At 35.7% G+C, this 14,977-nt stretch overlaps 2 protein-coding genes across 2 annotated transcripts; one reads left to right on the top strand and one right to left on the bottom strand.

Annotated features, from left to right (window-relative positions):
- Window positions 1–43: 43 nt before the first annotated feature.
- kbtbd11 (kelch repeat and BTB (POZ) domain containing 11) lies at window positions 44–11,707 on the top strand. The gene is made up of 2 exons (XM_065267512.2): window positions 44–591; window positions 5,067–11,707. Exon 2 carries the CDS (start codon window positions 5,341–5,343, stop codon window positions 7,438–7,440), a length of 2,100 nt encoding a protein of 699 aa, XP_065123584.1. The 5' UTR covers window positions 44–591; window positions 5,067–5,340; the 3' UTR covers window positions 7,441–11,707.
- Window positions 11,708–12,515: 808 nt separating this feature from the next.
- ppie (peptidylprolyl isomerase E (cyclophilin E)) lies at window positions 12,516–14,841 on the bottom strand. Its single transcript, XM_065288179.2, has 10 exons — window positions 14,744–14,841; window positions 14,420–14,518; window positions 14,254–14,297; window positions 14,093–14,119; window positions 13,926–14,007; window positions 13,703–13,806; window positions 13,320–13,443; window positions 13,025–13,210; window positions 12,798–12,940; window positions 12,516–12,684 (listed from the first exon to the last, which is right to left on the bottom strand). Exons 1-10 carry the CDS (start codon window positions 14,772–14,774, stop codon window positions 12,616–12,618), a joined length of 909 nt encoding a protein of 302 aa, XP_065144251.2. The 5' UTR covers window positions 14,775–14,841; the 3' UTR covers window positions 12,516–12,615.
- Window positions 14,842–14,977: the final 136 nt, after the last annotated feature.

Raw genomic sequence — 14,977 nt, 5'->3', positions numbered from 1 at the left:
CAGCACAGGATTTACTAACCCAATAAACCCGTTGCGCAATATCCTTTTATCCTTCATTTGAACGCGCGCTGCGCGAGTGCCCGTCACGTCGAGCGCGTGCGGGAACGCGGATTTGAGCAGCAGGTCTGATGTGTGGACGGAGAATACAAACGGGGGTGTGGTTTGGGTCAATAACTACCACAGTTTACGGTCAAATCAAAATACTGCAACCCGCCGTGAAGGTGGAGAGGCTGTGTTCGTGATATCACAAGCACGGGACTTGTTTTGTGCAATTGAATTTCTGTGAGGAGACGCTTCACGCGCTCGTGGCATTCTGTGGACGGTGATTCTCGTGTCGATGCTTTTCAGACACGAAACTGGTCGATGGAAAGGATGAGGATGGAAAGTTCCCACTAAACTGGCTTTTATTACAATATGGGATGGATTTTACAGACGGACATTTACACGTTTGATTTGAATTTGGGACAACTGAATTGAATCTTGTTGGTGCATACACGTAAAGACTCTCTGCAGATCTGACTGACTGACTTAACGTTACATAAGAGCGCTTTGTGTTAGAAAGCAGACAAACTGAAATTGAGCGTTTTACACGTAAGTACTTGAGAAATGCATTGTATTATATATATAAAGGCTTTAATAATGTTATTTTTACTTCAGCAGGCATTCGCTTTATGCTAAAGACCACCTTATCTTTTTAATTGACATGTAATGAGTAATTTTCGATATTTTATCGTCCGACCACAGTACACAGTTTTGTTTGTCGTAAACACAGTTCTTATGAATGTCTTTATTATTAATGTAATCTATTAATAATGTGTATTACTAGGGAATCGGTCTGTCTCTCTTAGTTTTAATTCTTAAAGCTGTCAGTCAGTGGGTTTGCGAGTACCGCGCATGCTCAGTAGAGGCAGTCTCAAATGGATCGATTCACTGTTGATCTGTGATGAACGATGAACAGCAACTCATATATCAAAGTTTTATTTTGTGTTTTATCCCTTGTAAAAATACTGTAAACTTTAGTGCATACTATAGTAAACTGCATTAAAATTTCTAGTATGATACTACAGTATTATTCCCTAGTTTTTTTAACCTTACTATAGTAAAATTCCTAGTGTTATAGTATATTATAATTTCATAATTCCTAGTGTTATAGTATAGTATAATTCCTAGTGTTATAGTATAGTATTAATCCATAATTCCTAGTGTTTTAGTATAGTATAATTCCATAATTCCTAGTGTTATAGTATAGTATAATTCCATAATTACTAGTGTTATAGTATAGTATAATTCCCAGTGTTATAGTATCGTATAATTCCATAATTACTAGTGTTATAGTATAGTATAATTCCATAATTCCTAGTGTTATAGTATAGTATAATTTCTAGTGTTATAGTATAGTATAATTTCTAGTGTTATAGTATAGTATAATTCCATAATTCCTAGTGTTATAGTATAGTATAATTCGTAGTGTTATAGTATCGTATAATTCCATAATTCCTAGTGTTATAGTATAGTATTAATCCATAATTTCCTAGTGTTATAGTATCGTATAATTCCATAATTCCTAGTGTTATAGTATAGTGTAATTCCTAGTGTTATAGTATAGTATAATTCCTAGTGTTATAGTATAGTATAATTCCTAGTGTTATAGTATAGTATAATTCCTAGTGTTATAGTATAGTATAATTCCTAGTGTTATAGTATAGTATAATTCCTAGTGTTATAGTATCGTATAATTCCATAATTCCTAGTGTTATAGTATAGTATAATTCCATAATTCCTAGTGTTATAGTATAGTATAATTTCTACTGTTATAGTATAGTATAATTCCATAATTCCTAGTGTTATAGTATAGTATAATTTCTAGTGTTATAGTATCGTATAATTCCATAATTCCTAGTGTTATAGTATAGTATAATTCCATAATTCCTAGTGTTATAGTATAGTATAATTTCTAGTGTTATAGTATAGTATAATTCCATAATTCCTAGTGTTATAGTATAGTATAATTCGTAGTGTTATAGTATCGTATAATTCCATAATTCCTAGTGTTATAGTATAGTATTAATCCATAATTTCCTAGTTTTATAGTATAGTATAATTCCATAATTCCTAGTGTTATAGTATAGTATAATTCCTAGTGTTATAGTATAGTATAATTCCTAGTGTTATAGTATCGTATAATTCCATAATTCCTAGTGTTATAGTATAGTATAATTTCTACTGTTATAGTATAGTATAATTCCATAATTCCTAGTGTTATAGTATAGTATAATTCCATAATTCCTAGTGTTATAGTATAGGATAATTCCTAGTGTTATAGTATCGTATAATTCCATAATTTCCTAGTGTTATAGTATAGTATAATTTCATAATTCCTAGTGTTATAGTATAGTATAATTTCATAATTCCTAGTGTTATAGTATAGTATAATTCCTAGTGTTATAGTATAGTATTAATCCATAATTCCTAGTGTTATAGTATAGTATAATTCCATAATTCCTAGTGTTATAGTATAGTATAATTCCATAATTACTAGTGTTATAGTATAGTATAATTCCTAGTGTTATAGTATCGTATAATTCCATAATTACTAGTGTTATAGTATAGTATAATTCCATAATTCCTAGTGTTATAGTATAGTATAATTTCTAGTGTTATAGTATAGTATAATTCCTAGTGTTATAGTATAGTATAATTTCTAGTGTTATAGTATAGTATAATTCCATAATTCCTAGTGTTATAGTATCGTATAATTCCATAATTCCTAGTGTTATAGTATAGTATTAATCCATAATTTCCTAGTGTTATAGTATCGTATAATTCCATAATTCCTAGTGTTATAGTATAGTATAATTCCTAGTGTTATAGTATAGTATAATTCCTAGTGTTATAGTATAGTATAATTCCTAGTGTTATAGTATAGTATAATTCCTAGTGTTATAGTATAGTATAATTCCTAGTGTTATAGTATCGTATAATTCCATAATTCCTAGTGTTATAGTATAGTATAATTCCATAATTCCTAGTGTTATAGTATAGTATAATTTCTACTGTTATAGTATAGTATAATTCCATAATTCCTAGTGTTATAGTATAGTATAATTTCTAGTGTTATAGTATCGTATAATTCCATAATTCCTAGTGTTATAGTATAGTATAATTCCATAATTCCTAGTGTTATAGTATAGTATAATTTCTAGTGTTATAGTATAGTATAATTCCATAATTCCTAGTGTTATAGTATAGTATAATTCGTAGTGTTATAGTATCGTATAATTCCATAATTCCTAGTGTTATAGTATAGTATTAATCCATAATTTCCTAGTTTTATAGTATAGTATAATTCCATAATTCCTAGTGTTATAGTATAGTATAATTCCTAGTGTTATAGTATAGTATAATTCCTAGTGTTATAGTATCGTATAATTCCATAATTCCTAGTGTTATAGTATAGTATAATTTCTACTGTTATAGTATAGTATAATTCCATAATTCCTAGTGTTATAGTATAGTATAATTCCATAATTCCTAGTGTTATAGTATAGGATAATTCCTAGTGTTATAGTATCGTATAATTCCATAATTTCCTAGTGTTATAGTATAGTATTAATCCATAATTTCCTAGTGTTACAGTATAGTATAATTCCTAGTGTTATAGTATCGTATAATTCCATAATTCCTAGTGTTATAGTATAGTATTAATCCATAATTTCCTAGTGTTATAGTATAGTATAATTCCTAGTGTTATAGTATCGTATAATTCCATAATTCCTAGTGTTATAGTAAAGTATTAATCCATAATTTCCTAGTGTTATAGTATAGTATAATTACATAATTCCTAGTGTTATAGTATAGTATAATTCCTAGTGTTATAGTATCGTATAATTCCATAATTCCTAGTGTTATAGTATAGTATAATTCCATAATTCCTAGTGTTATAGTATAGTATTAATCCATAATTTCCTAGTGTTATAGTATAGTATAATTACATAATTCCTAGTGTTATAGTATAGTATAATTCCTAGTGTTATAGTATCGTATAATTCCATAATTCCTAGTGTTATAGTATAGTATAATTCCATAATTCCTAGTGTTATAGTATAGTATTAATCCATAATTTCCTAGTGTTATAGTATAGTATAATTCCATAATTCCTAGTGTTATAGTATAGTATAATTCCATAATTCCTAGTGTTATAGTATAGTATTAATCCATAATTTCCTAGTGTTATAGTATAGTATAATTACATAATTCCTAGTGTTATAGTATAGTATTAATCCATAATTTCCTAGTGTTATAGTATAGTATAATTCCATAATTCCTAGTGTTATAGTATCGTATAATTCCTAGTGTTATAGTATAGTATAATTCCTAGTGTTATAGTATCGTATAATTCCATAATTCCTAGTGTTATAGTATAGTATTAATCCATAATTTCCTAGTGTTATAGTATAGTATAATTCCATAACTCCTAGTGTTATAGTATAGTATAATTCCATAGTTTTTCAACATTACCATGGTAAATATTAAAGTACACTGTAAGTTTGCAAATTTACAAAAGTTACTGTAATACAAAAAAATGCATACATTAAAGGTGGGGTGCACGATTTTTGAGAAACTCCTTGGAAATGGGAGTCGGGCCGAGTACCAAAACACACTTGTAGCAAATCAGCAGTGAGGGGTGTGTCTACTAACCAACACCGTTGCCTGGGTTGCGTATGTGTGGGGTGGGTCTTTCAAAAAAAGGTCCAGATTCTATTGGGGTATGGTCGTGTTTGTTTAGGTGATTTCAAATGTCAACATTGGCTTTCTGAGATCGTGCAAACCACCTTTAACAAACTGTAGTTATTACAGAATACTACAGTTTACTACTAGTAAAATATACTAAAGCAAATACTAAAGTATACTGCTGCAGTATTTTTTCATGTGGGATTTTATATTTAACATTATTGTAGTCATCTGAACGACAACATTTTTATTCATTGAGTAATATGAAGCAGAGTTTTTCAGCTGTAGTACAAAGATCATAATAACATTGTTTTCTTTTCTTTTACTGGATACAGGACTGAAAAGCACAGAGGATATAAGATCATCCCTTGACACAGGAAATATTTTTCCATGCTTACCTGGATGAAATGTAGATTGATGAAGAAGAGGAAACAAAACACATACTTCTTAAACTATGATTGTTTTTTGGTACACTAAGAAAGTCTTGCCTTGAAAGACCATTATTGTTTTGAATACCTAATATCTGCCATCACTCCTAAGGCCCTCGTTTACCTCAACAGTCAGCAAATTAAATTATTGCTTTAAAAAGCATACTGAAACTACAGAAAGATGAACAACAATCTGCAAAACACAAACATGTTTACAGTACAAGCAGACGTTATATTTCACGCCGCAAACCTAGACTCTCCAGAACCATCCCTCCCTTCTGAAGGGAACAATAATCTCCCGGCCATGGGGAAAATGGGAATTCCCAGCATGGATATACAGCAGGGTGTGTGGGCTACATCCGAATCGGGAGGATTGACTGACAGCAGAAGTCTGGGACAGTGTGGTGCTGTAACGGGTGCAGAAAACGCACAAGATGCCGTCTCCAGTGACAGTGGATTTCAAGAGCACATTCAGTCTGTGGACACAACATCTAAAGCACAACACTTGGACCTCAGTTTGAGAAATATAAGTGAACTTTCAGGTCGAGGAAATGTCAAAGAAACAAATGGAGCAAAAGTAACCTCCAGTACCTCTTTGTGTTACGGAAGAGACAACAAGGAGGAAATAGAGAAATTATCTAATGCTCTCAGAGACACTGAGGTTGTTCGGAGACGGTCTGACATTAAAAATGCCACCTCCGTGTCGGAGGACAGAAATCATTCCTATTCAAGTTCCCAGGAAACGAGGTCAGGTTGCTTTTTAGGTTCCTCTGAAGGAGCAAATCAGACTCAATACAGAACATTGTACGGACAGACGGGACTGGAACAGAGCCAAGGCCAAAAGCACAGTGGATCTGCAGTAAGAGCGGCTCACTCGGCAAAAGAAGAGCCGAATTTAGTCATAGAGGTGGGCGGACAAAAAATCCAAGCACACAAGGCGGTATTAGCTGAGAAAAGTGATTATTTTAAAGCCAGGCTTTCTCGGGACATACTAAAGGTGAAGGGAATGAGCCACAAGACCTTTTCTGTGCTTATCGATTATGTTTATTCATCTCAGATGAACGTAAACAAAGACAACGTCGTGGACGTCATCACAGGCGCAAAGATACTGCAAATGCCCTGCGCGGTGCAATCTGCGATCGATGCCATTTCCATGCAAATCACTCCGGAGAACTGCTACGAAATCCTGACTATCGCCAAAAAGCAGCGATTGAATGAACTGAAAGAGACAGCTTATCGATTCATGAGCGACAACTTTCTCCAAGTCCTGCGAGATCCGGCCGTTTACGGGCGCCTTACGGGCTCGGAGAGAGATCTGATCCTGCGTAAGCGGATGGAGAGCCGCAAAAGTCTGATGGTGGCGGAAATTAATGATGTTTTTGAACGCGTAGGGAGCAGACCACCGAGCAGAAACAGCAGTCGACCCCAGAGCCCTCTCTCCATCACATCCTTTGAGGATAATCACATGATCTACTACTACAACAAAAGCACTAAGGACTGGCACACCCTGACCGTCATGCCAGACGACATCAACACCAAGGGCTGTGGTATCTGTACGATGTACAACTACTTGTTTGTGGCAGGTGGAATCAGGGGAACCGGGGACAAGAGCAAGGTCTCGGATAAAGTGTACTGCTACAATCCCATCACGGATCGCTGGAGCGAGGTCCGACCCATGAGCCAAGCGAGATCGCAACTCAAACTCGTCTCCATGGACGGGTATCTGTACGCCATCGGTGGCGAATGTCTCTTTACGGTTGAGAAGTACGACCCTCGCATGGACCGCTGGACTGCGGTGGCTCCTCTACCCAAGGGAGGCTTTGCAGTGGCGCATGAAGCCACGACCTGCAACGGAGAGATTTACGTCTCGGGAGGGTCTCTGTTTTATCGGCTGCTGAAATATGACCCTAAGAGAGACGAATGGCAGGAATGTCCTTACAACAACAGCAGGAAAAAATCCACAGATATGGTTGCTCTCAAGAGCTTCATCTACCGATTCGACGTCAACCGTGAACAGGGCATCAGCGTGTTTAAGTACAACACCATCGTAAAGATGTGGCACGACTGTGCGACCCAGCAGCAAGGCTGCACGCTGCCGTTTCGCTGTGCGGTGATTGATAACTGCATCTACTGTGTGAATAAATCTCAGACGCTTCAGTTCATCATAGAAGAGGACGGAGGTCGGTTCAAGGAAGAGTTTCTTAAAGCACCCACGGAGGCTAAAGGCATCTTATTTCCCTTCGTTCTCAGTTTGCCTGAGAGAGGTGGAAGATTTATGTGACCCTTTTGAGTTGCTCCAAAGTTGGAGAAACTGAATGCCTGATCAATATTTATAGATTACACTTTATCTCCCGAGAAGTTCAAGGTGTCAGCACAGCTTGAATGTGCTGGAATGTTTTTCTTTGCATGGTAGACGCCTTAATGCTCCACTATTCAACTTTGGTAGATTAAAGGGTCAATTCAACCAAAATGAAAGCATGTTATTAATTACTCGCCTTTATGTCGTTCCACACCCAAAAGACCGACGAGAATACTTTTTGGGCTCATAAAGTCAGTTTTCGACACTTATTAACCAAAGCAGCACATGCTTATGGGTGATTCTCACGAAGGTGTCCAGCATCAGATTTTTTTTTAAAACCCTTGAAGCCATTTTTTTTGCACCTTAAGGTCTGAACTTAAAATAACCATTATTTTTTGAGGATTTAAAATATTTCCTATAGAATAATTTACATTTCAATTTTTTTTAGATTATCATGATCAAAAATGATCATTACCGCAACATGATATTACATTAAATATATGCATTTACAAACTCATGTTTCGGTAATGAGAACTAAAAAGTTGTCTAGGTACTATGACAAACAAAATTTCTACTTTTATCTGGAGAGAAAAAATAAGAACAACTTACCTGGTAGCCATCTTGAGTGTCACAGTCAATTATGTCCCTTCCAACAATTCTTTTTTCAAAATGTTAGTTCCTCGAGCGCTTAAACAATGATTGGAAATTGTTGCGGAGGATGAGAAAATTGGTCTTGGACACATTTATATTCCTTATTATTGTCTCTACATTTACCAATGATCACCAAATACCACATGTTTCTTTACTGTAAATGTTTATAGTATAACATGCACTGAAGCTTTTTATTTTTTAGATTTTTTTAAGTAAAAATATTTCCATGTCAAAGAACCCAAATCCAATCATGGACACGTTGCGGTAATGAAAATGTTTCCCTTAAATGTGGAAAAAACAACAACATTGGTTTGTATGATGTCATTTGAAATCATGTGCAAAAAAGTACATGAAGAGATGTTTGTAACTGAATACTTTTTATTTTGATAGCATTTATTTTTTTATCAAAATGTTTCATGACACCTCATAAATTCGCGAGAATCAGCCTTATGTTAAAGAGACACTTCACCGATTTGCATTAAGCTTTGTATAGTTAGAACCCCAGTCATGTTTTTGAATGGTCATGCATAATTTTCTCAGTTGCCACTTAGACAGAAGAAATACAGATTTCAGTGTTGCACTTCCTTCTTTCAATGATGTAAAAATCATCATTTTGCATCATTGAAAGAAGGAAGTCCAGTATCTTTGTTGAGGGGGTGAGACTACAAACACCCCTTTTCTCGGTCAAATAGGCACAAAATTCTAAATGTATGTTACATTTCGACTACAAATATGACACACTTTCAATAAAAATTAATGTTTCTACGGGTGAAATGCTCCTTTAAACACCGGCATCGTGTGTCAGCCATAGATATATATGTATACATAGATGCTTCATTCAAATGCTGAATAGATGTAAGCATCTATTTATTTATGGCTGTCGTTTAAAACACATGCGTGCGCTCCTTTCATTAATGCCAAGTTCACACTACAGGATTTTAAAGGCGGGGTGCATGCCGGTCAGGTCGGGTTGTTATTGGGGGCAAATTAGTGAGCGATCAGCGCTTGCCGATTTTCGTCTTGACTCATGTCATGATGAGCTACAGCCAATGAGAGCAAGGCATGGGTTGAGGTACACACGTATGGCGATTCATTCTTTCACCCATATTTTTTCCCCAAGATTGTTTTTTCAGAGCAGATAATAGCGCAAAACTATGGAGCCCCTAAGGGGACATGGAGCAAAAATTAAATAAAGTTTAGTTTTGCGTGCGCACGTGAAACTATTGCATGCTCACGTGAAACTTTCACGTGCGCACATGAAACTTTCGCTTTAATGTGCGCACGCGATAGTTTTACGTGTGATAGTTTCACGTGAGCACGCAAAACTAAATTTTAGATTTTTTTACTCCAATGTCACCTTAAGGGCTCTGTACAAAACAGCTTGCTGCGCTAGTTTCTTTCTGAAGTCCATTTTTAAATAAACAATTCTTGTTTCAAGGTTGTTTCGCATCCCTTTCCACGTCTTGCGTGTTTCTTCATGCCAAAATGTGGTTTGGGGTCCAGATAGAGTCGGTGGGTTTTTCTCAGCTTGTCTAGTGCTTGACTTCCTGTTGCGGATCATTTACGTAGTGTGAACACCTGAATGATTTTAAGACTTAAAGGCGCTCTAAGCGAATAATGTGCGACGTCACTTCCTGTTGATGTTTGAACTGTTTTCAAACAGACAGAGCGTAGCTAACTCCTCCCCCTCCCCCTCCCTTCCGTGCTTTCATGAACGCGCCCAACCCCCACCCCCAAATCCTTCTTGTCGTTTATTGGCTGGAATACTTTGTTTCGTTTTGTGCTGCTAGGTTTGGCCATTTGTTGATATTGCCGTTTGTGAAGCCTGGGTTGTCTACAGAGATCGCGTTTTTTTACAGTTTGATCAGCGGACAGGCAGCAAGCAGATAGTGAGGAGATGTTTCCGGTATGTAACAAAAAATGTTTTATGGTCTAAAACGCTTCAATTCGCTTAGAGCACCTTTAAGACTTTACATAGAGCAAATTATGTAGTCTGAACAGCACAGCGATCGGCCAACTGTTAAAGTCACACTTTCTTTGTGTGAACATGGCATAATACACGTCGGACAGTGACTTTATGAGCCCCAAAGGTATTCTCGACGCTTCATAAAATAAAAATTGAACCACTGTAGTAACTGTAGGACTATATTAATGATGTCTTTATTGCCTTTCTTGGCCTTGAAAGCTGTGAGTTGCATTGCTTTCTTAGGGGGAAAGCTCTCAGATTTCATATCTTGATTTGAGTTTTAAAGATGAACAAAGGTTTTACAGGTGTGGAACAAGTTTACAATCACAAAAATGTCATTCTTGTATGAAAGTCATATATATCTTAGCTGTGCAGTCTCTTTCATTTGTTTTGTGCACTTTTGTATCTTATAGTAATTTGGATTGAACTGGAATTTGTCCGTGTGAAATTGAGAGCACAAATGAACAACTAAAGCACATGACGTAATAACGGGACCTTGTTTCCTAGCAACAGATTCTATGCAAATAGATGTAAGTATTTAATAGTCAAATAAATCTTGAATCACAGAAAAGCCTAAACGAACAGCTTTGACACACATAGGCCAGTGAATTAAGGCCCTGAAGAAGCAGCCATACGTTACGAGCACAAAGCACTTGACTTCTAGAACTGCTGCTGCTGTCTCAGATATTACTAGATAAGATGTTAAATTGAACTGTTTAGTTCATTATATTTAAAATAAGCACTTAATATGGAGGCAAACAAACACGGAGGGTCATTCCTCATTATTGAATCATTGCCAAAGATAAACCTGATTTTGCAGGCAGTTAAACATTAAAACATTACATTCTCATGAGCAATACATTATTATCAGGCAATATGCATCAAGCATGATGTTTGGGATTTGAGCACAGTCCTCTTTAATACAGATACAAATTAAAAAACACTTTCTCGTGGTCAAACATTTCAGATATTGAAGGATTCTTCTGCATTATTATATTGGTTTTCTACCCACGTTATCAATTTAGGGTATCACTGTAGAAACCATAAAAATGAGACGATACAGAAAAACCAGCATTTAGTATTGTGTTCATAGCATGCCATTCATCTTTATAATTCGGATGCTCTTTGTTCACCTCCTGTGACATCTGGAGTATTTTACTACGATTTTACTTCATGCTTCATATACTTTGTGCTGTGTTAAAACAATCTTTCATTAAGTGAATACAGGCATGAATGTTGCTACGATTACGAACGTGAATGTTTTTGTGACTTCATGCCCTTGAATTTCCCCTCTGTGCTTTTACGTTAACAAACCTTGACAAGCACCACACCGTTTAATAAACACTTTGAGGTTACAATAGATCTTCCTGTTTACCTCCTTTGTGTTTTTGATCTTTATAAATCATGCCCGAGTGCTTCTAGAAAGATGTGCACCTGAGATTCGGATGTTGTTGCAAGGTAACCGGAGTGATGCTGTGTTTGACTTGGGTGTTGCTTGCTTACTGACATGTATAAGGCTAATATGCTATTGAAAGATATGGCTTGATGGTTTTACTTTTTCAGTGCCTCTGTCCGTTTAACATTTAACAAACTAATGTGTCTGTGTTTACAATAAAGTTTTTTGTTGCCGTTCTCAGTCATATATAGTTTCTTCTGTTCCAGGTTGATCCATTTTATGTTTATATTTATTATTATTAGACAGGTCAGAGTCAGATTATGAAAATGTTTATTTATGAGACTTTAGAAAAGATCTGAAATGGAAACAAACCTGTAGAGGATTTCTGAAGCAGTTACGCCATCCACTGGATAAATTCAGTAATGCTTTGTAAATGCGACCCAGTCTGTGAAAACCTAGCTGGTCATGTTTTGGTGATTTACTATTTTCTATATAAAATCATCCTACATAATGTAATGACATTTTTTTATTATGACCGAGTAATGTCATGTTAAAGATTGAAATCAAAAGCTTGAATTTCACAGACAGGGTCACATATTCAGAAATGGATCCTGAGATAACATTCTCATCAGAATAAGTTTAAAGTAAATAAATATGCATAAAAAAATTGCATTCAGAAATTGTTATATCCATATTGTTAAAAAAAAGGCAGCATGATATAAATTCATTAAAATTAATAACTATGGCTGTCAAAAATAAAAGTTTGGGCTTGCAAAATATATTTGTGTAATTATTACACACACACACACACACGTATATATTTAAGATGTATATATTTTAGTTTATGTATTGTATAAAATATTTCAGAATCTAAATATATCTATGCATGTAGATGTTTCTTAAATACGTGTGTGTACAAAATAATTACACACAGTGCACACACATATATTATGCAAAAACAAACGTTTATTTTGTATGCGATTAATTGCGATTAATCTTTTGACAGCCCTAATGAAACCAATTATTATAAAACACAAAGGCAACAAGTTTACTATAAAAGTTTTATTCGTATATTTACAAATTAGTTACAAAAAACACATACACAGTTTTTTCCCACACTCACACACAAACACACACTTTGGTCTCATACATATTCTCCACAATTGGAGATGATGACTTTCTGTTTAGGTTTCCCCTCTTTTGTTCCCTGAGCCTGTTAAAAAACAGTGAACGCACATTAGACCAATAGAAGTCGAAACAACTTAAATATTACAATCTATTTAAATTTTACGCATAAATAACATCTCACTGCATCGGCCACCTCACCTCCATGGCCCGGAGAACATCCATGCCCTCTACAAGCTCTCCAAAGATCACGTGTTTGCCATCCAGCCAGTCAGTTTTATCAACAGTGATGAAGAACTGAGAGCCGTTACTATTGGGACCCGAGTTTGCCATTGATAGCTGACCTTTAGAAAAACAGAAAATGTTATGGGAAGCTGATGAACTTTATATCTAACAATATAAACAAATTAACTTAAGAGCCATCTCACCTGGCCCGGTGTGTTTGAGGACAAAGTTCTCATCGTCAAACTTGCGTCCATAAATGGACTTGCCACCGGTGCCGTTGTGATTGGTGAAATCCCCGCCCTGGCACATGAACTGAGGAATGATCCTGTGGAAGCTGCTGCCTTTGAATCCGAAGCCCTTCTCGTGTGTACACAAACAACGGAAGTTTTCTACGAGAGAACCCAAGAAACGTAAATCCATCTGTATGAGCTCGCCTATCGAAACAAAAAACTACTGACTTCCACAGATTCATGCATGAATTAAAAATGCATGTCTGACCTGCAGTCATTGGCACAACATCTGCTCGCAATAAGAAGCGCAGTCTGCCTGCAGGTTTGTTGCCGATCTTGATGTCCATGTAGACCTGAGGGTTAGTTCTGCCTTTCTTTGCTGGTGGTTCTCCCTGTTTGGTAAAAAAACACCAAAACAATATGTTCATATCAATTTTTTGATACCAGATGTGTTGGTTGTTTCAAATTTTGGCTAAAGTCTCATAATCTGATAATGAGATTTCAATTATTGATTTCAATCTTTGACAAAACGTCTCTCAGTCATGATTAAAGATATCTATATTGTCACAGAATGGTCTTTACATTATGCTGGATCTCAAAAAATGACTTTAGCTGGGTTTTCACAAGTATATACCATTACAGCTGTCCCACCTCTTGAGTGTCTGTATTGGCTGATTCCGCAGCTGACTCCGCCTCCTCAGTCTCCTCTGTCGTCTTCCCCGAGAACTTCTTCAGCCAGTCATCTTCAGACCACACTATTAGCAGAACCACAGACATATTTTAATGAAGATGTTTGGCAACCGTATTAGTGAGCTATTCTTATTTAAAAATAGCCTAAGTAGTGTGTTGAAAAGACTTTTGCTAAGCTCCACACCTGGTCGAGAAGAGCCCTCCTTAATTCTCATAGGTTTGGCGATGTTTACCCTGATGGTTCTACCAAACAGTTCAGAGTCATTCTGCAAAACACAAACCAACAAACATTAATAGACACTCACAGTCTTACTATTGAGATTTTAAAGACCACACATCAAAGTGACTCACCATGTTATCAATAGCAGCTGCTGCATCCTGAGAGAAAGAGGAGATAGACAGCCATCTTCATTAATGTTTTACAGACTACTATTATTAGTAAACAATGACAGAAGTTTGATTTTAAGGGTGTTAAATTGTTTAACTTTATTTAGTCTAGAGTACAGCCTCACCTCTGCCAGCTCAAACTCAATAAAGGCAAAACCTCTGTGTTTCTCTGTAATGATACAAAGAGAGACGATATATCGTAAGAGTATAAAACAGTTGTGTATGTGTTATTAGGTGTGTTTTCTTTCGTATGTCATAGTGATAATATAACAGTGTTTTGTTGTGTCTCACCTGTTTCATAATCTAACGGGATCTGAATATCTGTGATGTCGCCGAAAGGAATAAAGGCCGCGTGCAGCACTTTCTCGTCCACCTCTTCCGCAAGACCACCTTCAGAAAACACACAACATTCAATATTTAAATGCACTTCACCGCTCGTAACCAACGTAAGTTAGTGAACTCGTATTGAAGTCCAGCTTGTTCATCTTTACATGCGCCCCCGTCTGCAACTATTTAACTTAGCCGGATCCGCAACACTAAACATGCCGCGCGGTTAATCTACAGACAAAAACGAAGCTTTTCTATGATTATTTATTGTTTTGATGATTTTCTTACCAACATATAGAACACGTTTGCTCGCCGCCATCTTGCTTGTGACCTTTAACCTATAACAAATCGTTCTTCTTCTTTGGTGTTTATTGGCGGTTTGCAAACCAACTTGTTGGTGCAATACCGCCACTTACTGGAATGGAGTGTGAAACAGGATACATGCGTATGAGAATATTATATCACTAAATTATATATATTTAAATTATTTTTCTATTATAAACTTAACAATGTAAGCATATA

This window comes from Paramisgurnus dabryanus, chromosome 17 (assembly GCF_030506205.2).
Source record: "Paramisgurnus dabryanus chromosome 17, PD_genome_1.1, whole genome shotgun sequence".
Taxonomy (NCBI): Eukaryota; Metazoa; Chordata; class Actinopteri; order Cypriniformes; family Cobitidae; genus Paramisgurnus; species Paramisgurnus dabryanus.
The sequence above is the reverse complement of the archived record's forward strand: the minus strand, read 5'-3'. Positions and strand labels throughout refer to the sequence as shown.